Source organism: Coccomyxa subellipsoidea (genome assembly GCF_000258705.1).
Source record: "Coccomyxa subellipsoidea C-169, whole genome shotgun sequence".
NCBI lineage: Eukaryota > Viridiplantae > Chlorophyta > Trebouxiophyceae > Coccomyxaceae > Coccomyxa > Coccomyxa subellipsoidea.
Genome location: NW_005178036.1, coordinates 1152257 through 1178808, shown reverse-complemented (window position 1 = coordinate 1178808; position 26552 = coordinate 1152257). Strand labels below are relative to the sequence as shown.

Sequence of the window (26552 nt, the reverse complement as noted above, 5' to 3'; positions counted from 1 at the left end):
ATAAAGTGTGGTTTCTTTTCCGCTCACCAAGGCCTATGGACGACCCTGCCGTGACCCAGACGCTCCCATCAAACGCCACTCCTGCAGCTGGTGCCATTTGAGATGCTAGACTGCATTCAATCCAGAGATCAAGCATCATAGAGATGATCCAAAGGGTGAGGAAAGGGAGTGCAGCTTCTCACTCTGCGGTAGCTGCCAATCTGAATTTTGCCTGGAAGGCTTCCTCTTCAGGAGTTGTTGTTGTTGTTGTTTCACATTCCATCTTTCTCACGTGTCTGAGTTGCGTATAGCATCCACTGCATGCGCTGCTCGATCGCTAGGCGTTTGGATCGTGTCTCATCCTCTTTCAGATCAAGGTGGCTATCAACTGAATCTAGTGTAGAGTCAAACATCGCGGTACATGGAGACTCTCCTGTGCAGACATGTGAGAAACAATATACTCATGCATTCTTTAGCGACTGTATGTCTCAAGTCGAAACATTTGACTTTGCGATCCCCTGCTGGTAGACTGCTTTCATGTCTTGAGTATCATTTTCACGCCATGTAGCAGGTCCTCTTGAGCATTTGAGCCGTCAATTCCACATCCTGCCACCTGTCAGCTTCTTGGACGGCTCCTCAGCGCCTACAGGTAGCTTGGTGCCACCTTCCAGCAGCTTCCCTAAAGACAGTGTCCTCAAGTTTGTCCTGCACATGGAGGTCGCACTTGTAAGTCGTAAAGCAAGGTTTGATTGCAGCGTTGCAATGGATGCGTCGGAGGGGACCGGCAATGTCAGAGGGAGCAAGGCGGAAGCTTGCAAGGCAGCGGCGCATGCGGCTGTTTGATCAGGATGACAAGGGACTGAAGCGTGTGGCTGCCAGCACGCTATTGCCTGAAGGAGCACGCTTGCTGATTCCCAAGGCCACCTCTCCAGATCACGAGCAGCCAGGGTTAGGGAGATCCTCTGCTGCGGAACTGCTCGAGTCAGATGCAGGTGCATGACGCTTCATCCTCACCCGCAAGGCTACACCATGTGATCAAACAACCGACATTCAGAGACCTCATTGCCTGAGGCATGTGCTAAGGTATACTCAGCCATTACATTGATCCAAATCTATGAATGTGGGTTTCCTGAACAAGCTGCAACATGGCCAGAGGTTGTGCCAAAGCGCATACGGCAGCTGGAGGCGAAGCTGGCGGAGCACGTGCAGCGGCGCGTCCTGCACTCGGACGCGGAGCTGCTGGTGCTGAATAAACCGGCAGGGCTTCCAGTGCAGGGCGGGGACGGAATCCACGTCTCCCTCGACTCCCTCCTGCCCCACCTTCGCCTGGGCAGCACAGAAACCCCCAGGTAATTCACCCGGTCCTGACTTGCACAATCCCTGAAGCCTTGCACTTGGCTCTGCATGCATCACTGTAGATCCACACTTTATTCAGTTGAGATAGCAAGCATGCACGCCCTGCTACAGCTTGATATGAAGGAGATCAAGGGTGCAGTCACATATTTCCACGTTTTCTTACTGTGGGATGGGAAATGCAGCCGCCCTGCCACAACATCACCTGGAGGAGATAATATTCCTGCAGAACTATGAATCAGAAACAGAGTTGCAGTGAGGCTAGGCGCAAGGAAATACCAGGCTTAACAACAGAAGAATGGCAATACAAGACAAAGGCTAGTTATGAACATTTTGCCTCACATCTTTTGCCTGCAGGCTGGTGCACCGGCTGGACCGCAACACCAGCGGCGCACTGGTGGTTGCGCGCACGGTGGACGCGGCGGCGTGGCTCTCCGCGGCCTTCCGGCAGCCGGCAGAGGGCCTGCAGACGGCGGCTGCCGGCCAGGCGCGCGCGTTTAGAGGCGCACCCTCCATCGAGAAGCACTACCAGGCCATAGTGGAGGACGGCCCCGGTCTGCAGGAGGACCGCGGTTTCATCGGCGGCCGGTTGCCGGGGCCAGGCGGCAGGGACGCGGGCCAGCGTGCCCTGACCAAGTACGAGGTGCTGGGCCGCTCTGCGGAGGGCTTTGCCTGGCTCGCTCTGCAGCCCGTCACAGGCATGCTTCTGGCTGATGCCCCTGGAGTTTGCCGTTGCTGCTCTGTCCAGTCCCCTGACACAGGCAGTAACACATATTCCCAAATAGAATTGAGGAGCGCTTGCGCTACCTCGTATCCCCTGCCACATGCCTGCGCCACAACAGAGGCAGGTCATTGCGTGCTGCATGCTTTCATGCAGCACATGTTACTGGACCTAACAAGATACAGGCAGGCAAAATGTTAGAGTTGAGAGCAGCGTAAAGGACATGGCTCTCACACTGCGGTGTTATCAGATGGTGTGTTCCTGCTGATGCGCAGGGCGCAAGCACCAGCTGCGGAAGCACTGCGCGGAGCTGGGGGCGCCGGTGGTTGGGGACGGCCGTTACGGGCGCTTACGGTCCCCTGCGCAGCTGCGCCTGCGGCAGCTTCTGAAAGATGCACCCGCGCCTGAACAGGACGCTGATGAGGCAGAGCTGGATCGCCTGCTGCGCTGCGACTCGCACCTCCTTCTGCACTGCTGCCGGGTGCGCATGAGTGTGTTGGCAGAATACCAAGCAGTCCAAGATCTTCTGAGAACTTGATGAGTGCCCACCCCTCTTGCATGATGGTGCCACTGGCCTGGGTGTGCACACGTGTATGTGCAGCTGAGAGTGCTGTCCCCTAAAGCCTGCTTGTGGAAGCCTTTGCTGCATCATGAGTCCTGCGCAGGGAGCACCACCCATCTTAACATTGCGAAGATGTAGCAACAACAGCAAGTTCTGGTTGCTCGCATTACCTGGATGACTGAACGCAGATGTGGCATTGAAATAGAAATATTCTGGTGGTGTGCAGATTGTCATCCGTCGGTCAGGCAACCGGTATGTAGATGTTGCCGCGTCCCCGAGCCAGCACATGCAGAGGGTGCTGAATGTGCTGTTCCGCCGCAGCAGTAGTGCAGCACATGGCACCCAAACAGAAAGCAGCATGAGCACTCCCTCGCATGCCCAAAATTTCAGCACAGTGTCGCTGTCAAGCATGGCGCAGAGCAGGCGATTTCCTACTGGAACCGGCAGTTTATCTGGTGTCTGCTGCTCAAGGCAGCCGTTGGGGTTGTCGGCTCGGGAGTACAGCGCTGCAGCCGAAAGCAGCCCTGGTGCTGTGACTGGGTGCCAAAATCAGGGAAACTCTGGGGGCCATGCCAGTGAAGTGGGTATGGAGATGACAGAGAGCTCTGGCGACAGGCCAGATTGTTCAGAGGACAGTGGGCATGCATCCTCAGCCACACCTGCCAGCACTTGCCATGAAATCCCCGCAGTCAATTGGCATCAGCAGGTGCCACAACAGCTTGATTGGCCAGATGAGAAGCGACGCTGGACCTGGGCGGAGAAACGAGCTGCGCGGATTGAGAGGGAGAAGGTGGTTGACAAGCAGCTGAAGAAAAAATGGAAGGTGGCCCGGAAGAACAGGAGGGGGCGCCAGCGCAGTGCAAGGAGACACTTGGGCATAGAACGTCCGTTCGTTGCTCTAGATGTGTGAGGATGCAATGTACCATATATGAGTGAACAAGTGAAATCGCTGTGAGAAGTCTCTCTTGTGGAGAGCATTGTGCTTCTCAACAGTGCCAGTGATCACAAGTGTGTTCCTTCAAACATGCCCTATACATGCAAACAGAGGTACGTAGAGTCCCTGACATCCAAAGAGATACAAAACATTTGATGTAAGCCCTGAGGCCGCTGCAATCAAACCTGCAATGACACAAGCTACGTGGACATGTCAACGTGTTCAAGGATGAACATCAGCTCACAGCTCTAAAATCCATTCCAATTTCAGTGCGTCCCTATCAGTGCGCATGCAAGTGTCTTATCGTACACATCCTCTAGCTGAAGTACAAGCATATACATGTACAACCAAGATAAAAATGCTCACTCATGCCTCAGCTCTGAACAGCTCCTTGTCCGCGATCTTTGCATCATCAAATGGCACACTCCAGTCACTGGGAACCCTGCAACCAGCAATGTGATTAAGCTCAATCTAGCGTGCAACGAGCTCCAAGGTGAATGCAGAAAACCTCCATGCATGGCTGCAATTACCACGAGTTCAAGTTGAAGATGCCAACAAGCTTCCCGCTGGCTGTAAGGCACAATTGTGGCGGACGTGCCTGGCATACTGAATGTCAGTGAGGGCGTGTGTCATGCGGGCAGTCATGCTAGAGGTGCTGCTGGCATCGAAAGGCGCTGCAATGACGTCCCCATTGGCCCGTATCAGAGCATTGACTGGCTGCACTATGCAGGCAGTGCCACAGCCAAAAATCTCTCTCAGCCGCCCCTCCTCTGAAGCCTGTTGCATTGGTTTCAGACAATTGTCAGGCCCCATGCTTCAGCCCACATGATACGGCAGCTCCCACCCACAAAGCATCAGGCAGGTACTGCTCAAAATATTTTGTCAAAAGAAACATTACCTGCTTGATTTCCCTGATGGTCAGGTACCTCTCTGCCACCTCAATATCATTCCAAGCGCGCGCCAGAGCCAGAATGGAGTCCCGCGTGACCCCTGGCAGAATAGTCCCATCCAGCGGCGGTGTGGTGAGCTCAAGCCCACTGCCATCAGCCTGTTCACAGCAGGAATCTGTAAGGGCATATACCACGAGCGCTTGCCCGGTCACCATTGCAGAGTGTAAAAAGGAGGCAGACAACAAAAGCGCAGCAGCAGTATGGTGTTCACCTTATCAAGAAGGAAGAAGCAATTCATGGCACCGGACTCTGAAATGACTGCGCTTTCTGGATCGCTGCCGTCAATGCTTGGCAGCGTGTACAGGACCTGGGGCGTCCCATGCTTCCTCTGTGCCTCTGCTTGCGGCAGGATTGTGGGCGCGTAGTTGCTGCCAACCTGCGCATATAAAAAGAGAAGAATTGTCAGATGCACTCCTCACACCTCACACCAAGTTTTGCAAGGATTCTCATGAAGGAAATGTACTAGAGAATCTCCGTAGACAGGCTTACTCTTACAAGCAATATGAGAGGTTTCATGTCAGCACACACCTTGCAGTCGCCCACACCCCCGGGCCAGGCGCGCACATGCTCCTCACTCAGAAACAGCTGGATGGGGGTCAGACCTGCACACGCCAATCAAATATCTGAGCGATATTTTTGGAACAGAACAATCAAAACAATGAAGTGGGTGAGAGAAACAGTGCACAGTGTCAGTTGCGTGCGTGCATGTCTGATGCTCCCACAAACAACCAACATGATCCATTGTGGTTCTAAGATTATGGTTCTGAAAAGGACTGTAATCAAATTTCACCACGCAACATTCATTTGACAATTAATGCTAAGAACGTTGGCGCACCTGTAGCAAAGTAGGGGCCCACAGGGGAGAGTGTGATGGCGATGGTGGAGCGGGTGGGGCGCCCCACGCCGAGCGTGTGAGCGCTGCTGAACATGAAGGGGCGCACGTAGAGCGAGTAGCCCTCCCTCTCCGGCAGCCACTGGTGGTCCACTCGCAGCAGCTCCTTCAGGCACTCCAGCAGCTCGCCTGCACCACCAATCCCCCAATGCCTTCATTACTCAAACGAGACATTCACATGGCATCTACAGACAAGGTAGTTAGTCTGCACAATCTAGAGGAGCACCTGAGAACATGGGAACAACCTCCTTAATGTAAATCGAGCTGCAAAGACGGAGCTCTCGATGCTGGGGAGCTCGAAAAAACTGCAAATCTACAGGTAGATGAAGATGAGAGACCAGGATGTGTTCAAGCACGTGCCTATGTGTGGACTGCTCTAGTTTTATGAGGTAGAGACACTCAGGCCCTGGCGTGAACAGAGTCCTTTTAAGCACACTGGAGAGAGTTTTATTGTGAGTGCCAACAACATCAGACTACATGTTGCACTCACCTGGGTCGTAGTCTGCCAGCATGAGGCGCCGTGAGGACCGGTACATGCGCTGCATGTTGAGGTCCGGCCTGCAGGCACACAAGGCGCGAATGACCCCTTTGATTCCTTATAATGTCAGCCATGTGGAAAGGGTGCATGGTGAAAAGCTGTTCTTGGAGTGCAGAGGGAACTCTTCCCACCTGAAGAGGCGGCCTCGGCCGTCAACACCAAGGTAGGCCTTCATGCCCTCAAAGCAGCACATGCCATAGTGCAGGACTTGGGCGGCGGGGTGCACCGTGATGCCCTGGGAGAAGGGCCTGATCTGAGGCCGCCCCCATCCTGCACCCTCTGCATGCTCGACAATGAAGAGATGGTCTGTAAAGACCTGACCGAATTTCAGTTCCTGCGGCAGCCAGCACTACAGACTTTGGGGCACATGAGCTTGATGAGCGAGGCATGTGTAAGTCATGAGACTGGAGATGCAAGGCCAGCAACAGGTACATTGCACCTCTAAGTTGACTGATGGCTCTTCAAAAGGCACAACGCTCTTCTGGATATCTGCGTGACGGAAAGTGCTGCTTGAAGCCTGCAACACACACCACAAAACGGCAATGAGAGAACCTAAAGCACTGCAGTTCGGGTTTCGGCACCAAGCTCGATTGTTTTGGCACGCGATATGTTTAGTACAAGCTTCTTCCATGCATCCAGGACAGGCATGGCAAGGACAGGACAGCTCGATGCAGCAGAGATATTGTTAGAACTCACCGATGTCAGCGAACGACAGAATGATCCAATTGCATTGTCTTTGACATGAGCACAGCATTGTCTCACAATTTCTTCTTGCAGGCGCAAGCCAGAACTACGCCACATATTGGATTAACCAAGCAGGGACCCACAACGAGACGATCACGGTCCGGTGTGTCTATGATATTTATCTTAATTATACGACCACCCAAAACTTTTAAGAGTGACGGATCGTTCCCACGGGTGTTACGTGAAGTCTCTCACAGTTCAGGTGATTTCGGATTCTCGTGAGCAGTGCAGTAGCAATGCAAAACTCGCTTGCACAAGATGAGGATATCCTCAGCTGTAAAGAAAGGGAGAAATAAGATCATCTAGTCTGTTGAGGACGTGTTGCTGATTCAGATTCTGACACAGCAGCAGCTCTTGCCGCTCTTGGACAATTACGGGAGCGCTAGCGTTACGGAAAGCTGACCTGGCAAATTGATTGCGCTGAATGCGGTCAGATCTCTCAGTGCTTTCGTCTTGCTCAAGACGCAAGGTCTCTTAATTGCATAGTGACCATTGATGCATAATTGTATTCGAGGCACTGGCATTTGGATCCGCCTGAGATACTCCAGATCGAGATAATGTCAGCAGCACAGAGAAGATGCCAGACGTTACTATTACGCAGCATTGCTCAGGGTATCGACTGTCAGTTACAATCGCAATCCTCCATACTCACCAGGCTCACTGGCACCAGCTCCACTCTACAGCTTGTGCAGCCGATCGTCAGCCTTGTGCCACAGAAGAACTGGCTTCCTAGCAGGTCAACCACCAGTAAACCCAGCAGATTTGCAGCTGATGAGGGTCGGCCTGTGAATGGCCAAGGGATCTTTCCACGGCTGGTCCAGCACAGCCTCTCCCAGCAAGCTGGTGGGCTTCAACAACTCGCTCGGAATTATTGAATCCTTTGTCTTGTGAAAGAGTATTATGGGTTGGCGTTACCCTTGCAGAACAGTGCATGTCCTGGCGCAGGTCTGGCAACTACACCAAAGGAAGATGATGAGACCGGCCCGAAGCATGCACAGCAGTCCAGGACGACCAATGACTCCGTCAAGACAGGCATGCAGGTATGCACCACCTGCTCCTTTGCTCCTCTCTGCTATGTAAGGAAACAACTCATATGACCTTGCATGCATGCATGAACTGAGAATTTTGTGCTGCAGGCATTTCATGAAGCCGGGTGGACGCGCGAGGCCGTGATGAATGTCCCCAATGCCATCTCAATGGCGCGGCTGATCAGCGGCCCCTTTGTGGCCTACTTCATCCTGCAGGAGCAGTGGGCAGCTGCTCTGGGCTTACTGGGGGTGGCGGGCGCAAGTGACTGGGCGGATGGGTATGCAGCAAAGCACTACGGGCAGAGCTCTGTGCTGGGCTCCTACCTGGACCCCCTGGCTGACAAGGTGCTGGTGTGCTGCACTGTGGGGGCACTCGCTCAGCAGGTAATCGGCCTGGTCCACATTGCCCGCCAGCAAAGCAGTATTGCCGCATGCACAAAAAAAATGGCATGCATGCATCAAGCTCATGTGCATTGCTGCATGCATGGAGTTGGGATTTCCTGTCTGATTTCTTCGCAGGGCTCTCTGCCAGTGGCACTGGCAAGCATCATCATTGGCAGGGACATGCTGCTGGTGACTGGGGCATTTGTGGATAGAGTCAGTAAGGTGTGTCAGCACGCTGGTTTATGTCACATGTGCGATAGTCTTTCTCTTGGCTGTTTTGGGCACTGGGTGAACACACCAGAAAGCTGTGCATGTGTTCGAGATTTGAAGTTTTAATGCATTGAATAATATTGTGCATGGTGATGCAGGTGGGCAGGAAGGGTGTGGGATGGGCCGAATTTTTCCGGCTAGGCCCTGGTGTAGCATCTTCTGGCGATGTGAGTGCGCAGGCAATGGCCAACAGCAACAATGGTCCCCAGAAAGAGCAAAATGAATCTGCTGGTTCAGCAGACAGTCCAGTGCCTGCGGTGGCCCCTGCAGCCTTTGTGCAGCCATTGTATATCAGCAAAGTGAACACCGTGTTTCAGTTGTGTCTTATAGCGGGGTGCATTGGACATTCCTGGTATGGGTGGCCGCCCGAGGACCTGCTGTGGGCGCTTGGTGGCCTGACGGCATTGACCACTGTCGGCTCCTTTGCAGCATACTTGCGGGCTTACAAGCAGGGAAAGCTGCTGTCTAGCTGAGACGAGTGTGAGAGCATGATGTGCTTGCCAGCCGCTGCTGCATGTACATGTGCGGTGAGGTGCTCTCATGCAGCGTGAATTGAGTGTCTGTAAATTGAAGTACTTGATGTCGCCCGGAAAACATGCAGATTTGCAGCCAGCTGCAGCCAGCTCCGTGTGCAACGGCCTCACAAGCTTTGCTGATCAGGGCTTGGTTGCATGCACATATGATGCAAAACAGGTGACTTGATTGTGTAGGCCATCAACAGAAACTCTGGAGGTGTCATTATATTTAATTGCAGCACGTGCGATCTACAAGATTATTCTAGCCGATATTGGCCAAAGATCTGCATGATTGTGCTGTGACAATGCTCCTGCTGCTGCTATTTTTAGCCCGACTTGCTCAAGACACCCACAAATTGCGGAGTGCGATTGCAACCTCGATATCGACACACTCTCTCTCAGTACAAATAGTCAAGATGGCTCTGTCAACGTTGATCGCACCCAACGACAGCGACTTCTTCAGCGCGCTCAGCCCTTTCGGGGGAATCCTCGACAGACTGACCTCTGACCGCGATCTCGCAAACCTCCGCCCGATCCCGATCAATGTCACGGAGGTACAAATCTCTTTGATGTGATCGAGTGTCCTCCAATACCAAAAGTATGTTTTCCTTGTCACGGCGTGTTGCGCGTGCGTCATGATGCATTGCCGAGCATCTGGTGTCCCTACACCTGATATTGAAGGGAATAGATATGAAAGCATATCAAAAGAATTATTTAATGCCTCTTGAACGAATTTGGGCCCCTGTTTACACCTTCTACTGAAGGTCTTGCGCTCAAGGCGTTCCTTGTGCTTGGCAGACCGACAAGAGCTTCGAAATCACTGCGGACATTCCAGGTACCAATCGCCGCATTTCTCTTGTCAAACTTCATCCTGGTCCCTTTTCAATAACATTCAGCCTGGGTGCCTTGATCAAGGCAGATCCATCTACCTATTTGATCTTGCGGTGCCACATGCTGCTGATGAGTCTGCCTGCTGGGGCTGTGAGCTTGCCTGTGTTGTACTCCTGAGCTTCCCCTTGGACATAAAATGCAAGAGTGTGCGTGCAGGGGTCGACAAGGGGGACGTTGTCTTGACTGTGGATGGGGATGTGCTGAGGATTGCAGTGAACCAGGAGGAGGTGGGCCCCAACCGCACCCTACATCACTTCCAAATGTCTTGCAATTAGGACCACTGTTTCTTCTGCTCTATCGTCCATGGCTGCTGCTACACTTCAACATGTGCTGCAAAGAATCACTTTTCTCACTCGAATGTTCAACCGGCTGCAGGTCAAGGAGGAGCCCGGTGTCCGGTACCACAGGCATGTCACAATTTGCAATGATGTAATCTGACACATCTGTTGCCTTCAACAAGACAGTATGGTGTCTGCCATGCATGCTGCTGTGGGATGAACGGTGTGAAAAGAGATGCATGACAGGGGCTGGTAGTCAGGAACTGAGTCTGACTTGCTGTGGGTGCAGGGTGGAGCGCACTCGCCGCTTTGTGGAGCGCCGGGTGAGTCACCCATCTCAGCAACCTGTCTGCAGGATCTCCTATATGCTGAACAGCGCATGCTTGGATCCCAGCAATCCATCTACATGCTCTCCCTCACGCTGAGCATGCTTGCATTCCAGCAACCGTTCTTATTGATGTCACACATAGTAAATGGTGCATGCTTTAACCTGAATTCAATAGGCTGATGATGTGAATGATGCATTGCCTTGCAGATCCGCCTGCCTGACAGCGCTGACCCCAGCAAGATCTCAGCTGCCTATGACAATGGTGAGAGCAGTGGCACGGCTCTGCTGATCTTTGATCAGCTTTGATTTTGCCAGCTTTGATGCATGGCTTGGTTTGTGCATATCTGGAGGTGTCTAATAAGTTGGGGGTGTGTGTGCAGGGGTCCTGAAGGTCACAGTTCCCAAGCGCGAGGGTGCAGCACAGCAGCAGCAGATCAACGTGACCTGAGCAAGAGCAACACCGGTACCACCACAAGAAGCCGCACAGAATCCATGCTCCTTGCATGCCAGTTGCTTGCAACATGAATGATCTGCATGTGCTGGATCATTGGAAAGCTTGAGAGATTGAGAGCCTAGATCATTGAGCAGCAGGCTCAGGAATTGACCTACATGGCTTGCAGTCAAGCCTGATCCAAAATATCATGAGGCAGTTGGCACCTATCAGAGGCTACATGGAAGTTCACTATTTTCTTGATCTGCATGAACGTGAGTCCTACACTGCAGCTCAATGAATGTGGGAAGCATGTCTCCGCACTGGCTGAGGCATTTGTGCGATTTATGTGCTGTGAAGCACTATGTCATGCATTAAGAACCAAATTGCAGTTGTCAGTTCCAGCTGAGTATGTCTGGTTTTGGAAGTGTAGCGCAGGCCATCCGCATTGTAAAAATGGAAGCCACAAAGTTCTGTTTCTCAAAAATCTTCATGTGTGCTTCTCATCCTGCATTCAAGAAATTCCCAATAGGGCACACGCCACTGTCACAGAGCGGTGCCTACGCGCCGGGCGTAGCACTGCAGACAAGACATCTGTTCAACAGAAAGTTTCCTTGCAGTCATGGGACATGCACCTGCTGTTGCACCATGGTGCCTGCACTGCAATGCACTGGGGCATTGAGCATGGTGCACTGCTGGCTTGGCAATCCTAGATCATAGAACATAATGCAGCGATGACTCCTGATCATCGCTCGGCCCTCCAAGGCAGCAAGCTCTGGAGATCTCACAAACGCTAGCGCTGCGGCACGGCAATTGCCCAGACCTTACGAGCAGCATGGACATCTTATCAGAGGGGATCTCCAATGCAGGCTGCAGTGGACATGTCACTAGACGAGGTTTCACTAGTGCATGCACACGAAGGAATGAGGGACCCCCTAGATCCGCTGCTGTCGCCGTAGAAGCTTCCACGGTCCTTCTCGAAATTTCGAGAAGGTTCCGGAAGCTGGCGTCAGATGCTTCCAGAATCCCGATTTCACAGCTATAAATGGAGAAGCACTCCAGAGTTGAATCCAAAACATAAATTTTTGCTGAAAGATAGTCTGCAGCTCCAAGCAATCGTGCGCATATTCTATTTCTTGCACCTTCGAGACCAATCACTGACAACAAGAAAGATGTCGCTGGCGATGCGCAACTTCGACGAGAACGACTTCTTCGCCCACTTTGGCCTCCCTCTGGGCCTCAGGGGAAGCTTGACTCCTGATACTGGCAGCACATACAATCGAGGCATTTCTATCGACGTCAAGGAGGTACGGTGCTGTCCTGATCCAGGAGAACACAATCTCGACGACGTTTGAAAAGTAATATCTGCTATACAAAGCAGCATCAAGCGTGTTGGGATCTTCTTAGATGACAATAGGGAAGTTCTTGTGCTGCAGCGAAGTTCTATAATATTTTTCGAGTCCTTTGCTTTGCTTTGTCTATCTCTCCGGCATGTCTTCTGGAAGGATCTGGACTTTTTCAACCGTAGTGGACATGTTGCGTGGCATTTTAAGTCTGTGCAGGCAACAAAGACTTCCTTTCTTGCTTCTGATGTTGATTTTGATTATTGCTTGTGTTTGTAGACACCGAAGGCATTCGAAGTGAAGGCCGACTTGCCGGGCGTGTCGAAGAAGGACGTGAAGGTGAACATCGATGGAGACGTGCTGAGCCTCTCGGTTGAGCAGAACGCCTCCAAGAACGAAGAGAAGGAGGAAGAAGGTGTCAAGTACCACAGGTGAGGGGAAGCTGTGCCTAGCAGCAACCTGCCTAATGTCACGAACTCTGGGTTCTCCTCTCCTGTGAAACTTGGCGTGACACTAGCTAGATGATATAAGGCCTTCTGCTGCTAGACGTAGGGGTGCTGAGTTGCATGCAGATGTCTTCTCCTTTCACTGTTTGCCATCACAATAAAAATGCATGATGCTGTGATGGCTAGCAAGGTACTGACGATCATGCATGGGTGTGCAGGATGGAGCGCAGCTCGCAGTTTGTGCAGCGCCGTGTGAGGCTGCCGGAGTCTGCAGACCTTGGCAAAATCACTGCCAAGATGGAGAATGGCGTCTTGCGCCTGGACATTCCCAAGGTCGAGGAGAAGGTCCGCCAGCACAGCATCACAGTGGAGTAGATGCAGCATCTCAGGGCTGCAGCAGAGTGTGTTCAAAGGGGATCAGATCAGCTACAGTAGGTCAGCAGACCGGAAGACAGCGCCGTTGTTAATAGCAACGCTCTGAGCAGCTCGGTCAAGTTCAGGGTGTGTAGATCTGATAGGTGAAATTTATGCAAACAACTCTGGTTTGTTCCTTATGTTGCGTCTAGACAGACCTTTTTGTATGATTAAACAGCATTGCATGTGGCAAGCAAGCCACCAGTGCCATAAGTAGTATGTGTGATTCCTTGAAGTGCCTCTGGTTTTGCGAGTGAACTTGTGCTGAACAATGCGGAAATGCCATAGCTCTGATTTTCCACTTACTGTTACACTATGATGTGACAATGGTCCCCTCGTGTAATCAGAAGCTTTGATTCCAAGAATCGTTCAAATTCTGTTCAGTCACACGAACACAGAGATGCCTTGCAACACATGCACCATCATGCTATTGTATCCAAAAACTTCTGTGTCATTCATTGCCAGATTGTGCTGAAGTCCTCTCAAACAGGGCCAGAAACTCTGTATTGCCTCCCACTGCGCCTTTTAGCGGAGACTCAATGCACCCCTTGGACACAAAACCCGCCTCTTCGATGCCAGCTGTGACCTTCTCGATCACCTTTCTGTGTATGCTCGCATCCTTCACAATGCCGCCCTTCCCCACCTGCACCCACACCAGCACTCACCACCACATGCCCTTCAGCTAAAATGCCGCTGTCAGGGCATTTGCACGGAACAGCAAGATGCATGACATGCGCAGCCCTGAACAGGGGCACACAGAAAGGCTATCTTCCTGCCTCAAAGGCACAGCAACCGGCGAGCCTGTCTCAACGTGAGTTCATCAGAGCCCGTCGCAATTCCACTCTGATACCTCAGATGCGCATCACTAATCGTTCACCAACGTGACCCCAACAGCCTTCCTGCCGGGAGGCCATTGTTGGTATTCCCACGTGCGTGGGCGATGAGTTGACATGATTCTGAGGGACAGCCGTCCTGCCGGGTTGCCATTGTCAGTGTAATACAGCATGTGGACAATGAGATAACATCTGAGGGACACAGATAGGCGCAGTCAGGTGAGGGACCTGACTCTCAATCACATCGCGGTAACATGCAGCAGCAGCAGCGCTTGTCTGCAAAGATCAACGCAACAGCCTCGCTATTTGCACTAATAACATGCATGCTCTAGCATTCCTTCCTTCTGTCGACACCAGCTCCATCTGCAGCTTAGACTCGAGCCTTTTGGCGCACCTCGTCGCGGCCGGCCTCGAACTGGGGCTTGATGAGGGCGAGCAGGTGTGCGCGCGGCTGCAGCAGCGCCACAACGGCCGGCAGAACCTTGAGCAGCGATATGAATGACAGGTCCAGCGTCGCCAAATCCACCGGCAGCGCCTCAGGCAGATCCCCCAGCTGCACGTAGCGCAGATTCGTGCGCTCCATCACCGTCACTCGCGCGTCCGTCCGCACCCTCTCCGCCACCTGGCACCGCCACATGGATGTCACTATTATCAGCATTATTATTATTACACGCTTTTCCTGCCAGAGGCAAGGCGCGTCTGCAGATAAGCTGCATTTCAGTATACCTCCTTCAAATTGCCTGATTGTGTCCTGCCACCATTCCTGCGCATGTGTGTCTTCCTGCCCTTGCCTGGCTTTGGCTGCCACCACAGGGCCTTCTCTTCCCCAGACCATGAGGATCTTGGATGTGCAGCCTCAAGTTCGTGGCATTTGGGGGTGAAAAACACTGGCTATTTAAATTGAATGTGTAGTACTGAGCAGCGAGGAAGCTGGAGCCTGTGATGGCTGCGAGCCGAGAAGCATGGGGCGAGAGGGCAGGACTTGCTGACCTGTCCATACCCCACGTCTACCCCAATGACATGTGTCGCGCCCCTCTGCAGCAGGCAGTCCGTGAAGCCTCCGGTGGATAGACCGGCGTCCAGCACCCTCATCCCCGACACATCCAGCCCAAAATGATCCAGCGCCCCTTCCAGCTTCAGCCCTGCCCTGCTCCCATCAAAGCATGTTGTTTTATGAGTGGTTGCTGAGTGATGGAATCTTGGGAAGATTGCAATATAAAGCAGAAGGTTTGAGTATGTGCCCGGGGTGCCGCCTCACCTGCACACAAATTTGGGGGCCACGGCAGTGATGTCAACAGTGGACGTGGAGGCCACTGGCGTGCCAGCCTTTGTGATGACTCTTCCATTGATGGCCACCTTGCCCTGCGCTATCCAGGACTGGATAACGCTGCGGCTGTGTTCTGGGTACTGCTCCAAGCAGACCTCGTCCAGTCTCCTCTTCTTGGGGTTCTGCATGCCACCAGAATGTGCTGATCTGCCAGTTCCTTGCTGCGGTGATATGTACCACGCTATGAGATCTATTTTGTGCTGTCAGGTCAAGAAGTCTCCGTTTCATGGCAACCATCTGCAACAGTGAAAGGGCTGCCTAGACTGGTGACCGCTACCACGTACCTTGGGTGCTGAGGGTGATGCATGCGTTTCTTCTCCTAGCTCCGGCTCACTGACACCGAAAACGTTGTCTGCTGTCGTACCTATACACACCATGGAGATTTCATTTAAAACTTTGTGATGGCAGGGTGCTCTGCTCAGCAGGTGCTCACTCTGAGGGGGCGCATGTAAAGGCAGATACTGCACCAGTCGCTCTAGATCTTGCACATAGAGTATTACGGATTGATTGGCCTCTCCAGAGAGGGACAGGCAGTGCAGCATGACAGGACAGCCAGTTAAGATGTGCCTGCTCTAACAGGATCGGCGGTATTGACACAAAGTGAGATCCTCTCAGACAGGTCCAGGACATCATGGTAGCTTAGTAGCAGGAATTCTGCACATCTTCAAGCGAAAGGTGCTTCAAATTGGATAGGAATGCATGTCGGAAACTTCGAAATGATCTTCCGGAACCACGCTTGTTATGATCTGCCGACTGTGGCTGGATCTTTACTTCAAGTGCAGGATTGTTTGTGTTACAAACTTTGTAACCCTTCATCTTCTCACTTGCATTGTTGCTGAAACGGTAGTAGTCCTTGCTTGCCAACTCATAAGAAAACCTGCTTTTGCTGATTGTCTACTGCAAAATAGATCAAAGTCGGCATGGGGCGATTTAAGAGCACACTGGACACTGTCGAGTACATGCGCCGCTTGTGCCAATTGGGAGGACATCCGATGCCGGCGTGGCTCACCGCTTGGGAAAAGTAAGTTTCTTAACTGGTCCCCATCACTGCAGCTTCAGTTGGACTCCCCTTCACAAGCTTGCAACCCACGTAGGGTATGTGAACTTGATCTGATTGCAATTATTTTTTGTGGTTCAGTTTGGACGCAGTCCAGTTACCAGGCAATGTGAAATTCACGCACCAGAGAGGGGAGAGGACAAAGAGAGTGAAGCCTATCGAGTTTCCTGAAGACAGGCTTGTAGAGTCTTTCTACGCCAGAAATCCAGACGTGAGCCTCCCTGTGCACCCTGCAGCTCTGGCGCATTGCGTGCATGTCAAATCCCTCTGTCTCACGGCTTTCCCTCTTGCTGCAGCTGTATCAAGTAGCGTTTGTGAAGCAACGTTTGTATGTGGTGCAGGCAAAGCATTATCCTGTGCAGTTGAACTCATTCCAGCCACACCCAGCCCGGGTGTTCGCTTGGCGGCAGATGCGGCTCATGAAGGATGGGATGTCCAGGAAGAAAGCGCAGCATGTCGTGCAGAAACAATTTGATGGGGAATACACCAGCAGGTGAGTTTGTAGGACAACAAGACGCCTCATTGACTTCTCATGCAGATAAGCTGTTGCATGAAAAGATCACAGGTGGGCAAAAGGGTCAGTGTGTGGATGTTGCGCAGGATGAGACAGAATAAGCAGAGTACCATGGCCACACTCCAGCGCTCTGAGGAGAGAGTCCTCATAAACGCACTTAACAAGGATTAAAGTATTCTTTGCCGCTGCAGAAAAGAAAATCCATCTGCTGGGAACTTGTTTGCTCTCACAACCTTCCTATTTGAGATCTCAAATCTAGATGCAATCTGTTGAAGTCAACTATAGCCTGACAGTTGAAGTCAGATTGATCACATAATGTCAGATCATCATAATGTTTGCTCATGTGCACATGTGGCATATGCCTCTGTAAGAACGCAACACTCACAATGTCACATGACACAGATAACAAGATAGCTTACATGCACATGCACACATTCAGGCCTTCCAATTTCAGCACATTCACACACGGCCAGCCACCGAACCTCGGCATCCCCAATTAATTTCCATCTTTGCTCATACTAACTCTCGTTTACACACTCACATTGCAAATTAGTTAGAACATACCATTTTCTTCAAATTATTTTTACCAATACCTAACATCTTACAGTTCATGCACCGAGGTTCCCATAGTTGGTTTTCATAGGCAAATGTCTGATGGCCTTCAGTTCGAGCACATCAAATTGTTCCTTCATCCCTCAGCAGAGCGTGCACTGCGAGAGCCTGCCAAGTAGGTGGAGCTCAGAGCAGCTGCTGGGCGATCAGCCTGGGCTCTCCGGTCTGCCCTGCTCAACAGCACAAAATGGCAAAATTAGAAACAAATTTTTACCTGTGACATCTCTCATCCATATAACCTCTCATCAAGGCAATGAGGATCCTTGATTGTCTTCTGCTGGAGGAAGATGGGCTCACAGTATGGTCTCGCGCCAGTGACTGGCCTCAGCAGGGGGTAGTGCATTGAGGGCCGCAAACTCATCGCCACTGTCGGTGGCCTGCCCGCTCAGCGCCCGTCCAGTACTCTCGCTTGAGGGTGCCTCAGGTGCCCCACCCAACATCTGCACACCCAAATACACCCCATTCTTAAGTCTTACGCCAAGTGCTGACTTGAGGACCCTTCCACAGCAAAGGCTTGTGCACGTCCTGCTTTACATGAAGGAATCGTGCAAGACTTGTTCTGGTTTCTGGATATCAAGCACGCGACACAGGCCAGGATACGCCTAGGTTACACATGCATTTATCCTTCGCAGGGATTGTGCAACTTGCCTGGCCCACCATGGGGAGCATCTGCTGCAGGAAGGATCCAAAGTCTGGCGGCGCAGCCTCGCCTCGAGCGCCGGGGCTGCGGCCGCCGAGAGACGGCGCGCTCTGGTCGCCACCGGCATCCATGCGGCCGGCCAGCTGCTCCGCCATCTGCTGCATGGCCGGAGACTGCGCCAGCTGGCTCACCATGCCCATCAGCCCTCCCGGGCCCATGCCGGCAGGCGCCGCGGATGGCGCTCCGCTGACAGGCGCTGCTGAGACTGGCGCACCTACAGCCATGCACATATTATTAGCACCAAAACGTCGTTCTCACTGCCACATCCAAGGCAACTCAATACAGCAGCAACAAGCTGTCGCCAGTTCCAGATGTGCCCAGCCCATCCATGAGAAGGTCTGCAGACAATGAAAGGATGCAGACAATGAAAGGAAGGATGCAAGTGCAAGACGCATGGGACTGCAACAGGCTGGGGACAGACCAGGGCCTCCGCCGAACATCTGCTGCAACGCGGGTGACTGGAGGATATCCATCAAGCCGCCAGCTCCGGGGCCGCGAGCAGAGCGCGGTGCACCTCCTGCGGGGGCTCCGCGGCCTGCCCCACCGCCAAACAGTTCGCTCATCAGGCTGTCAATCTCTGGCGGGAAGCCTGGTGCTGTGCGGCTGCCAGCCTGGCGAGAAATCTCCTCCACGCCTGCGCAATTAGACCAGCATTCATCAGGGCAGGTGTCACTAAGTTCATCCCATCCTGCAACAATCTGCACACTTGCCATATCTTGTAGATTCAATGCCAGATCACTTGGGTGCAGGGTGAAAATGAAGTGTAGAAGTCAATTGTGAGCACAATAACGGCTGTGCAACCTGCTGCGCGGTTAGTGTCCAGCGGCGCCGAGGACGCAGGTGGTGCTGTTGAGGCAGTGCCAGCGGCTGCAGATGCTGTCTGCCCAGGCATGGATGAGCCGCGTCCAGCGGTGGTTGAGCGGCCGCCACGGCCACGTCCGCGGCCGCGCACACCTGTGGTGAGAACATACAGTCAACACTACGTCTCCCATCTGGCTCATCGCAAGAGCAAGCCAACTCCAAAGTTAAGCGCGAGTATCACACCTGCATGAGCCACAAACGCTGCAGGTGGCCATCACACAAATGCAGAAACGCTGATCAAAGCCTCTGCGATGAAGTGGGATTGGCACTCCTCGAAAGCTAAAAATGCATCTGTCCCTTTGCAAGCATCCCCAGTTAGCAGGGGACTCTAAATCACTTAGTTGACCTTTATTAGATTAAAGGTCCCTTGCAGAAGGGGCATGCAGGGGGGGGAATGTACCGCGCTGGGGAAGTGCCAGGCCGGTGCCCAGGACAGCAGGAGGGGGGCCGGGGCGCTGAGGCAGCGGAAGCAGGCCAATCGGCGCAGACGGGGATGGCGATGCGGCCGGGGACACAGAGTCATCAAAGTGCTCGGCGCTCAGCGGCCAAGACTGGGGGCCGGCCCTGGCGTGCGGGGCCGGCACAGGAATGCTGTTGGAGGGCGCCGGCGGAGCGCTGGGAGCTGCAGTGGCCGTGGTAGCCGCTTGCTTCTCCTGGAAAGCATGCAGAGCACCCTTGTGAGTCCAAATGATGGCGTGACTGAGGACCAGTCACAGATGATTGTGAGCGAGCTAGGAGAAGGCCTGCTCACCTGCACCTTTGTGACCTCATCTGGGCGCTCTTCTTGGGCAGCCATGTCCTCCTTGGGGGACGGCGAATCCTGCAAGAGTAGGCCATCTCGATATGAGACATGCGCACAAAGCTCAAAAAAAAGCCCTTGTCCAATGGCAACTGTCAAAGCAACTCAAGGCAATTCATTGCAAATCAAATACAGCAAGAACCTCCCGGCAGCTCCTGACGCGGTGTCAAAGATGTCATTGTACTAAAGCCTGCCTCCTCAAGGCAATTCATTGCAAGTCACAAACAGCAAGACCCACCCGGCGGCTCCTGACGCGGCGGCCATGGTCGCTGCCGCCGCGCCTCTCGGCCTCATCCTCGCTCTCCTCCTCTGCAGTCTGCCACCCCTCGCTGCGATCAACGTCTTTCCCATCCGATGACTCCTCGTCATCCACCAGGCCTGGCACGTCTGAGTCACCGTCTGAGTCATCCGCCTCATCATCATCATCATCCTCCTCATAATCTGAGTAAGGCTCAGACTCTGCCTGGCTGCTGTGCTCGTCTGAGTCGCCGTTCAGGTTCAGCTCCGGGTCTGAGTCGCGCATGAGGCCTGAGATGTCGTCGTCATCATCGTCGTCATCATCAGACTCTTCTGCCAGTGGGTGCTCCCCCGGACGCCGCCTGCTCATAGCAAAAATCACCCTCACTAAACGAATAAAGAGTGCAAAACATACTAGGCGGTGCAAGCGCCAAGTAGGGTGTTGTTGTCATGAAACAGCTTCATGCTTGCGTGTCAAGGTGCGGCAATGCACCTTGTGTGAAATTGCACATGTCAAAAGAATGGCTAAAAACACCGCTTTTGCAACATACAGAACAAGCTGGGTATCAGGGGTGTGCCCACCTGCCGCCTTGGGCCCTGTCAGCAGCAGCTGACTGGGCGCGCCGGCTCTCCGGCTGCAGAGGATGCTGCGGTGGCATGTCATTTGGTGCGCCGCGGTCTCCCTGTGGGCCGCCGGACGCTGGGGCCATGGGGAAGCCGGCCTGGCCCATGCTGAACATAAGCCCGTCCAATATTGGCCCCATCGCCTCCTGGGCTGCTGCACTGCCGCCCTGCATTATCGCCTGAATATCCACCAGCACCTGCCGGAATAACGATACATCCTTCAAATCGTGCAAAGGATCATGTGACTACAGGCAGTTGCAGACATGTCCAGGATGCGTTCTCAGACATGCAAAGCCAGGATCATGGAATTCCTGACAGCGTGCTGCATGCAGGCAAGTCTAACGTGCATTGGGCAAGAGCGCACCTCGTTGTCAGGGCCCATGATGAAGGGAGGCAGCGTGAAGCGCTGGGTGCCGTCTTGGGCGCCCCTCTGCGCATTGGGGGCGGCCCCTGCAGCCTGCCCTGCGGTGCCAGGCGTGCCCCCCTGCCCTGTTGCCGCCATCATGCTCAGAAACATGGGAATGACCTGCACACATGCCACAACACAATATCACCCACGTGAAGCTGCGCATGCACCATGGGGGGAACAGAAAACATTGCAAGGGAGCATTGCAGTAGCATTGTGTGAGAGGTACTACAGTACCTGCTGCATGATCCCAGGCAGATGGGCAGAGAAGCTCTGGTCCCTGCCCTGCTGCTCAGGAGTGGCAGAGGTTGCTGCAGGCAATGATGTGGGAGCTGCAGCGCCGCCGGCAGCTGTGGAGCCGGCAGCCGCAGGAGCGGCCGAGCCGCTTGGGGCAGCCCCGGTACTTGTGGCCCCTGCACAGACAACATATGTCAAGAAATGTACCCAGGAAGCATTCCACCTTCAATTCTTTCTACTGATTATGAATATATGAGCAAGCATTGCTTGCTGCACTTGCAGCATCTGCAGCACCTGCAGCACTTGCATGGCTTGCAAGCCTTCCGAAGGCAGGTGCCTCGATCTGCCACTGCGTCAACCTCGCCTAAGACTTCGCAATGTACGTAATAAACGCATGCATTTCTTCTGCAATGTTTGTGCCAGATGGCACACCCTGAGGAGAGGCAGCTGTTGGCGGAGCATTGGCGGCTCCAGGACCAAGGGGTCCGAGCAGCTGTTCGATGCCAGGAATATGGGAGAACACGTTCTCGAAGGCCTGGACCAGAGGCTCCAGACTGACAGTGACCGCATCTCCCTCATCGATCTGGATGGACATCGTATTCCCCTGCGCGGATGCACCTAAAGTCACACCAAGATACGGTCTCCATGCTCTCACTACACAGGAGGTGCTGAAACATGGCAAAATCAGAGCAACATTGCTGTACACACACGACTATACAATCAGACAGACCTGATCTTCTGTCTGCTCATTGATGCGGAGCATGCGGCCGCCGATGGGGATCTGCGCAGAGCCACCCATCATTGCTTGGATTGCCTGGAATGGCAAGGCCATCGAGCCCCGTGACAGAACAAAGGGAGCCTGCTGCGCGTTGCCAGCCCCGCGTCCAGCGTTGGCTGTCCCGCGCCCTCCGACCTGGCCTCTGAATGCGCCTCGGCGTGCGGTTGTGCCCGTGTGTGGTGGTCTGCCGCCCACTCCAGCCGCCTGCAACGCAGAGTCACAAAGTCATAACAGCAAGCATTGTACATCATGCCTGAACAATGCTGCAACCCATCAATCTTAACGTGGGAGTCTTTCTTGTCACAGATGTGTTGCCGAAATGACTTCAAGAACATGCTGCCAGAAGCATTTCTGTCATTGTTTAGTCAATTGATTAAACCTCACAGATATAAAAGATAAAACACAGAGACATACTCAACATGGTTTGGCATAGGAAAATTTTCAAGCAAGAGGGCTGCATCTACATGTCGGCACAGTGCTCACCTGACCGGCCCCCGCGGCATTGCCGGCGGCGTCTGCCGGTCGACCGTTGAGGAAAATTGCATTGCGGCGGTCCTGCGTCAGTCGCCGATTACTGAGCGCCGCGGGCACCGTGTTGGCCGGCGCGCTGCCGTCCGGGCGCAGGTGGTACGCCGTCGCAGACAGGAGCGGCGCCGGAGAATTATTGCGCTGGGCCAGCAGGTACGCTGAAACCGCGCGCGCTGTCTCCAGCAGCAGCGTTCCCTCCGCATGCAGCGCCTGTGCCAAGCCTTCCAGCTCCTCCTGTGCGCCACACAAAATCTGTCAACCCTAACAAAGTAAATTCTGCCTTTATGCCAAATCACGGCCAAGATCACGGTCCACGAGTGCCAGAAACTGAGCACCCCACACCATCTATCAGCCAGGACAGAACCTTTGAGCCGTTACAGCTGCAGGATTCTGGACCAGCTTTCAGAAAGAGTACTTTCCAGGAAGAGTCCCTTTTCTACCAATAGAAATATTAATCAAGTATGTTCTACCCGCTGCTAATCTTTTAGTGCTCGAGGAAGCACCAGCAAGGGAAGAAACACGGGTTGCCTTGTGTCAGAACCAGTGACCAGATTGTGGAGCAAGTGAACAAGCATGAGCACTATGGGGATAGAGCTCGAGGGAAGCGAGAGGGTGGGTGCGCACATTGGTGAAGAGCCTCTCCTGCTGCAGGGGTCCCTGCAGGTCTACCCTATTCTGGATGATCCTGGGGATTGCCTGTGCCTGCAGGTGCCTGGCAGTCTCCCGCATCAGCTGGTGCATGGCTATCTCTGCAATGCACCAAAGTCAACCACAAACTCAGCACTTACAATTGTAAAGTGATAGCTGCAAGTTGCTGTGACACTCATATAGAGGGAGTGCTGCAGGTACGCAAAGCAGTGCACATTGCATGTTTCCTTGCAATGAATTACAGTGCTTGCCTTGTGCTCCACAGGCAGTACAGCAAATTGAGTACGGTCAAGGGGAGCTCACCAGTGAGGCGCGCAAGGCTGGGGTGCAGGGGATCGGAATCGCCAAAGGGGTTGTCCATGCCGTTGCGGCGGGGGTCGCGCTGCGCTGCCATTGCTGCTGCCTGCGCTGCGACGTCCTGCATAGCGCGTGCAGCTGTCTCACTTGCCCGCGCTGCCCCCTCAGCTGCCTGCGCCGCCTCAGCTAGCCGCGATGGCCTTTCCTGCAAGGCACATGCAGCACGCATCTACCCACCAGGCACTCTTGGCAGATGATCTGGGCTTATCAGGAAATCAGAGATGGTGCAAAGGTTATGTCGAGGGCAGGATAGGATGAGGCAGTCAAAATTACCGCTGCTGGTGCAGGAGTGGGCTGTGCAGCACTTGCGGCCGGCTGGCTGCTTCCGCCGTCCTGCCCCTCTGTGGCCTCACCCTGCATGTTTGCAGGATGTTGTTGTGTGAGCGCACATTCACTTACCAGTGCAGCAGAATCCAAGGTTGCTTCATTCACTTTCTACGAGATCAGACACGACGAAGGGAACAGAGCAGATTTTACCTGGGCGGCAGCTGGTGCTGTTGGTGTCTGTTGGGCTTCAGCACTGGGGTCGGCTTGAGTCTGCCAGTGGCTGAAGCTAGGCTCTGCTGAGGAGGCTATGAACTGCCGAACCTCATCAGGGCCCTCCCATTCGCCAATGAACTCGCGGGCAGCAGCTGCATACTGATGCACATTGAACACCGTCGTGCCACCTACAGAGGCAAATGAATCCAGTGAGACTCATCACCCCTTCATGTCATGCCATAGCGTCCATTATATTAGGACAGTATGCTGACAATGTATCTGATGAGGTTTCATCGTCTATAACAGCGTAAGGAATTGTTCCAATAAGCGTAAAGAACCAATATGCATGCATGGAGACATACCTGTTGCAATGGGCGGCAGGTTGAGGAACCTCGCAGACGCATCACCCTCGTACATGGCATTCAGGCGCTGCATGTAGGTGCGCAGGGCCGACAGAAGTGGGACAGGGGCCTCCCCGCCTGCCTCTGCATTCTGCTGGCGGGCCTGCTGTGAGATCTGCTCTGCCACTGCCTGGGCCACTTGCTCTGGGGATGCAGTCCCTGCCAAGCCATACACATGTTCATTCAAGTATTCCCTTTGTGATTATTCGCTGTGACTTGTAAGTTAGGAAAATAGAAAGCACGAGCATGCATCCCCGTTAAGATGTCAGAAAGAAAAAAGGAAGCTGCGGAGTCTGCATGATGGGCACGAAAATTCCATGGGTCTTCAGAGCGGCTTGCCTGCTGCATCGCTTGGCACAGTGGTGTGGGTGACGTGGACTGCCCCTTGGATCCCCATGGTGTGCAACATGCTCGCAATGAACTGCACACAGCCAACAAGGTCAATGTATGACAAAATACTTCCACCTAAATTCGACAATACTGATACATGAGCAATCTGGAGTGGATCTGAAAGTTGATGCTGAAAAGGTGGAGCTTACTGAGCCGAAGTCGTTCATGTCCATGGGGACACCCATTCCCTGCGCTCCCATCATGTTTGCAGTGAACTGCCCAGCGCCTCCGTTGGGCAGCCGGTCCCGCTGGCTCGGCTGTGGCGGCTGCTGGGAGGTATCAACCGGGCGTGTGACCAGATGCACAACGCTGGCGTCCACCACATCTGTCAAGACCATGCAGCATGTTAGGTCTGGATGCAATTCTTGTGCATAGCTCGCCTGTCTTGAAAGGAATAGCCTGAGAACTGGTGCCACGCCAGTGGGAGCACCATACACGGATGTTTATAATGACAATGGCGGATATCAGAGAGGCGCACTGTAAGCGGAAAGGCGCTGGTTGTCCTTCAAGACACGGCCGCGGAAGACAAGCCGCTGGTGGCTTGCGGATATGTTTGAGACTTGTGTCAGCTGGGACTTGACATCCTTTATCAGAGCCTGCAATAGAATGACAAGGCATCAAGCATGACATCTGCAAAGTGCCCAGCAGGACAAGGAATCCAAGCAGGATAAGGACACAACAGGGGAAGGTAGTATGAAGAGTTCAGACAGCTACACTAGCCTAATTACAAGGTGTACATGAATACAGGGGACCGATTTTATGAATTGAGGCGTCAATAGGCACTTGAATAATTGATTGAAACGGCACTGCCTTGTTGATGAGATCAAAGACTGAGCCATGATCAGTCCGATCATAGGGCAATTGTATTGTATGTCACCGTGAACTTCCCCAAAAGGCACATCTGCTGTGTTGACGCCTATCATACGATCTCAAGGTCTCCAAGGGAGGAACAATACTCACATCTGACTCGACTTCCAGATCGTAAGACGCCTGTCCCAGAGTCTTCACTTTGATCTTGATGAGCTCTGGTTGCGAACTATTTGCAGCTTCTTCTGCTGCGGAAGCAGGTGCCTCCATATCTGGGTCTGGCTGCCTCAGCTCTTCTGGAAGGATCCTCACCACCAGCCCATACCCTTGGATTGCAACTGCTGATCGTGCTTAATTCTAATTCTTCAGGATACAATTCATAAGATCATGAATGTGATGAGATGAATTGATGTGATTCCGGAAGCAATTTCCCAGAAAACGCCCAGCAATGATGAGGAGATGAGTCAGAGGGGTGACTCACTACAGCAGTGGCTGGCACTGCGAGCAGCAGACCAGGAATAGGAACTCAATGCTCAAATATCAACCTTCTAAATTCAGTTTAAGACGAATATATAGTGCCGGGTTGGTGCACACGCTGCCCTTTTGAGCAGACACGCTTCACGAAACTCATGCTACGTCTGGTCTAGTTATTGAATATTCAAAAGATCATCGGCCCCTTGTAAAGTTCCTTCCGTACACAAAATCTTTGTCGAACAATGCGCCAGACTAGCTGCTTTGCGGGGCGCAGCACACCGATCATACCGCAGCGGCAGCCTGCTGCCTTTAGCACAGCTGGCTGTAGGAGACAGGCTCAACTATCGGTTGGTTCCAGGCAGAGGACTTGCTGCCAAGCTGTTGAAGCTCCACAATCTGTAGAGGTAGGGACTTAGATCTGAGTACTGAAGTGTACTGCAGAGCTGTGTACTACTTATATCTGAAACGTTGTGTGATTGGTG

General features: G+C 53.3%; 5 protein-coding genes across 5 annotated transcripts; 2 read left to right on the top strand and 3 right to left on the bottom strand.

Moving 5' to 3' along the window:
• Positions 1 to 270: 270 nt before the first annotated feature.
• On the top strand, positions 271 to 3726 carry COCSUDRAFT_65983 (pseudouridine synthase). The gene is made up of 8 exons (XM_005648051.1): positions 271 to 424; positions 548 to 628; positions 735 to 971; positions 1133 to 1328; positions 1690 to 2096; positions 2329 to 2534; positions 2842 to 2938; positions 3347 to 3726. The coding sequence occupies exons 1-8, from the start codon at positions 301 to 303 to the stop codon at positions 3523 to 3525; spliced, it is 1527 nt and encodes a 508-aa protein (XP_005648108.1). The 5' UTR covers positions 271 to 300; the 3' UTR covers positions 3526 to 3726.
• Positions 3727 to 3915: 189 nt separating this feature from the next.
• On the bottom strand, positions 3916 to 6577 carry COCSUDRAFT_63092 (branched-chain amino acid aminotransferase II; the record flags this gene model as incomplete). The annotated part of the gene is made up of 9 exons (XM_005648050.1): positions 3916 to 3991; positions 4157 to 4326; positions 4448 to 4597; positions 4711 to 4875; positions 5028 to 5101; positions 5335 to 5520; positions 5882 to 5949; positions 6061 to 6263; positions 6572 to 6577. The coding sequence occupies 9 exons, from the start codon at positions 6575 to 6577 to the stop codon at positions 3916 to 3918; spliced, it is 1098 nt and encodes a 365-aa protein (XP_005648107.1).
• Positions 6578 to 7230: 653 nt separating this feature from the next.
• On the top strand, positions 7231 to 10815 carry COCSUDRAFT_41769 (HSP20-domain-containing protein; the record flags this gene model as incomplete). Its single annotated transcript, XM_005648049.1, has 11 exons — positions 7231 to 7294; positions 7619 to 7713; positions 7810 to 8085; positions 8221 to 8307; positions 8454 to 8522; positions 9669 to 9705; positions 9918 to 9988; positions 10137 to 10159; positions 10329 to 10362; positions 10575 to 10629; positions 10748 to 10815. The coding sequence occupies 11 exons, from the start codon at positions 7231 to 7233 to the stop codon at positions 10813 to 10815; spliced, it is 879 nt and encodes a 292-aa protein (XP_005648106.1).
• Positions 10816 to 11973: 1158 nt separating this feature from the next.
• Positions 11974 to 15288, bottom strand: COCSUDRAFT_28915 (hemolysin A; the record flags this gene model as incomplete). Its single annotated transcript, XM_005648048.1, has 6 exons — positions 11974 to 12104; positions 12420 to 12571; positions 12805 to 13643; positions 14228 to 14455; positions 14824 to 14983; positions 15092 to 15288. 4 exons carry the CDS (start codon positions 15286 to 15288, stop codon positions 13452 to 13454), a joined length of 777 nt encoding a protein of 258 aa, XP_005648105.1. The 3' UTR covers positions 11974 to 12104; positions 12420 to 12571; positions 12805 to 13451.
• A 2131-nt stretch (positions 15289 to 17419) lies between these two features.
• On the bottom strand, positions 17420 to 25866 carry COCSUDRAFT_65980 (hypothetical protein; the record flags this gene model as incomplete). Its single annotated transcript, XM_005648047.1, has 23 exons — positions 17420 to 17513; positions 17641 to 17783; positions 18001 to 18257; positions 18465 to 18677; positions 18845 to 18997; positions 19305 to 19557; positions 19656 to 19724; positions 19942 to 20302; positions 20523 to 20761; positions 20929 to 21090; positions 21208 to 21383; positions 21640 to 21811; positions 21938 to 22189; positions 22469 to 22747; positions 23138 to 23262; positions 23465 to 23663; positions 23792 to 23872; positions 23996 to 24186; positions 24361 to 24558; positions 24739 to 24820; positions 24939 to 25114; positions 25268 to 25385; positions 25750 to 25866. The coding sequence occupies 23 exons, from the start codon at positions 25864 to 25866 to the stop codon at positions 17420 to 17422; spliced, it is 4110 nt and encodes a 1369-aa protein (XP_005648104.1).
• Positions 25867 to 26552: the final 686 nt, after the last annotated feature.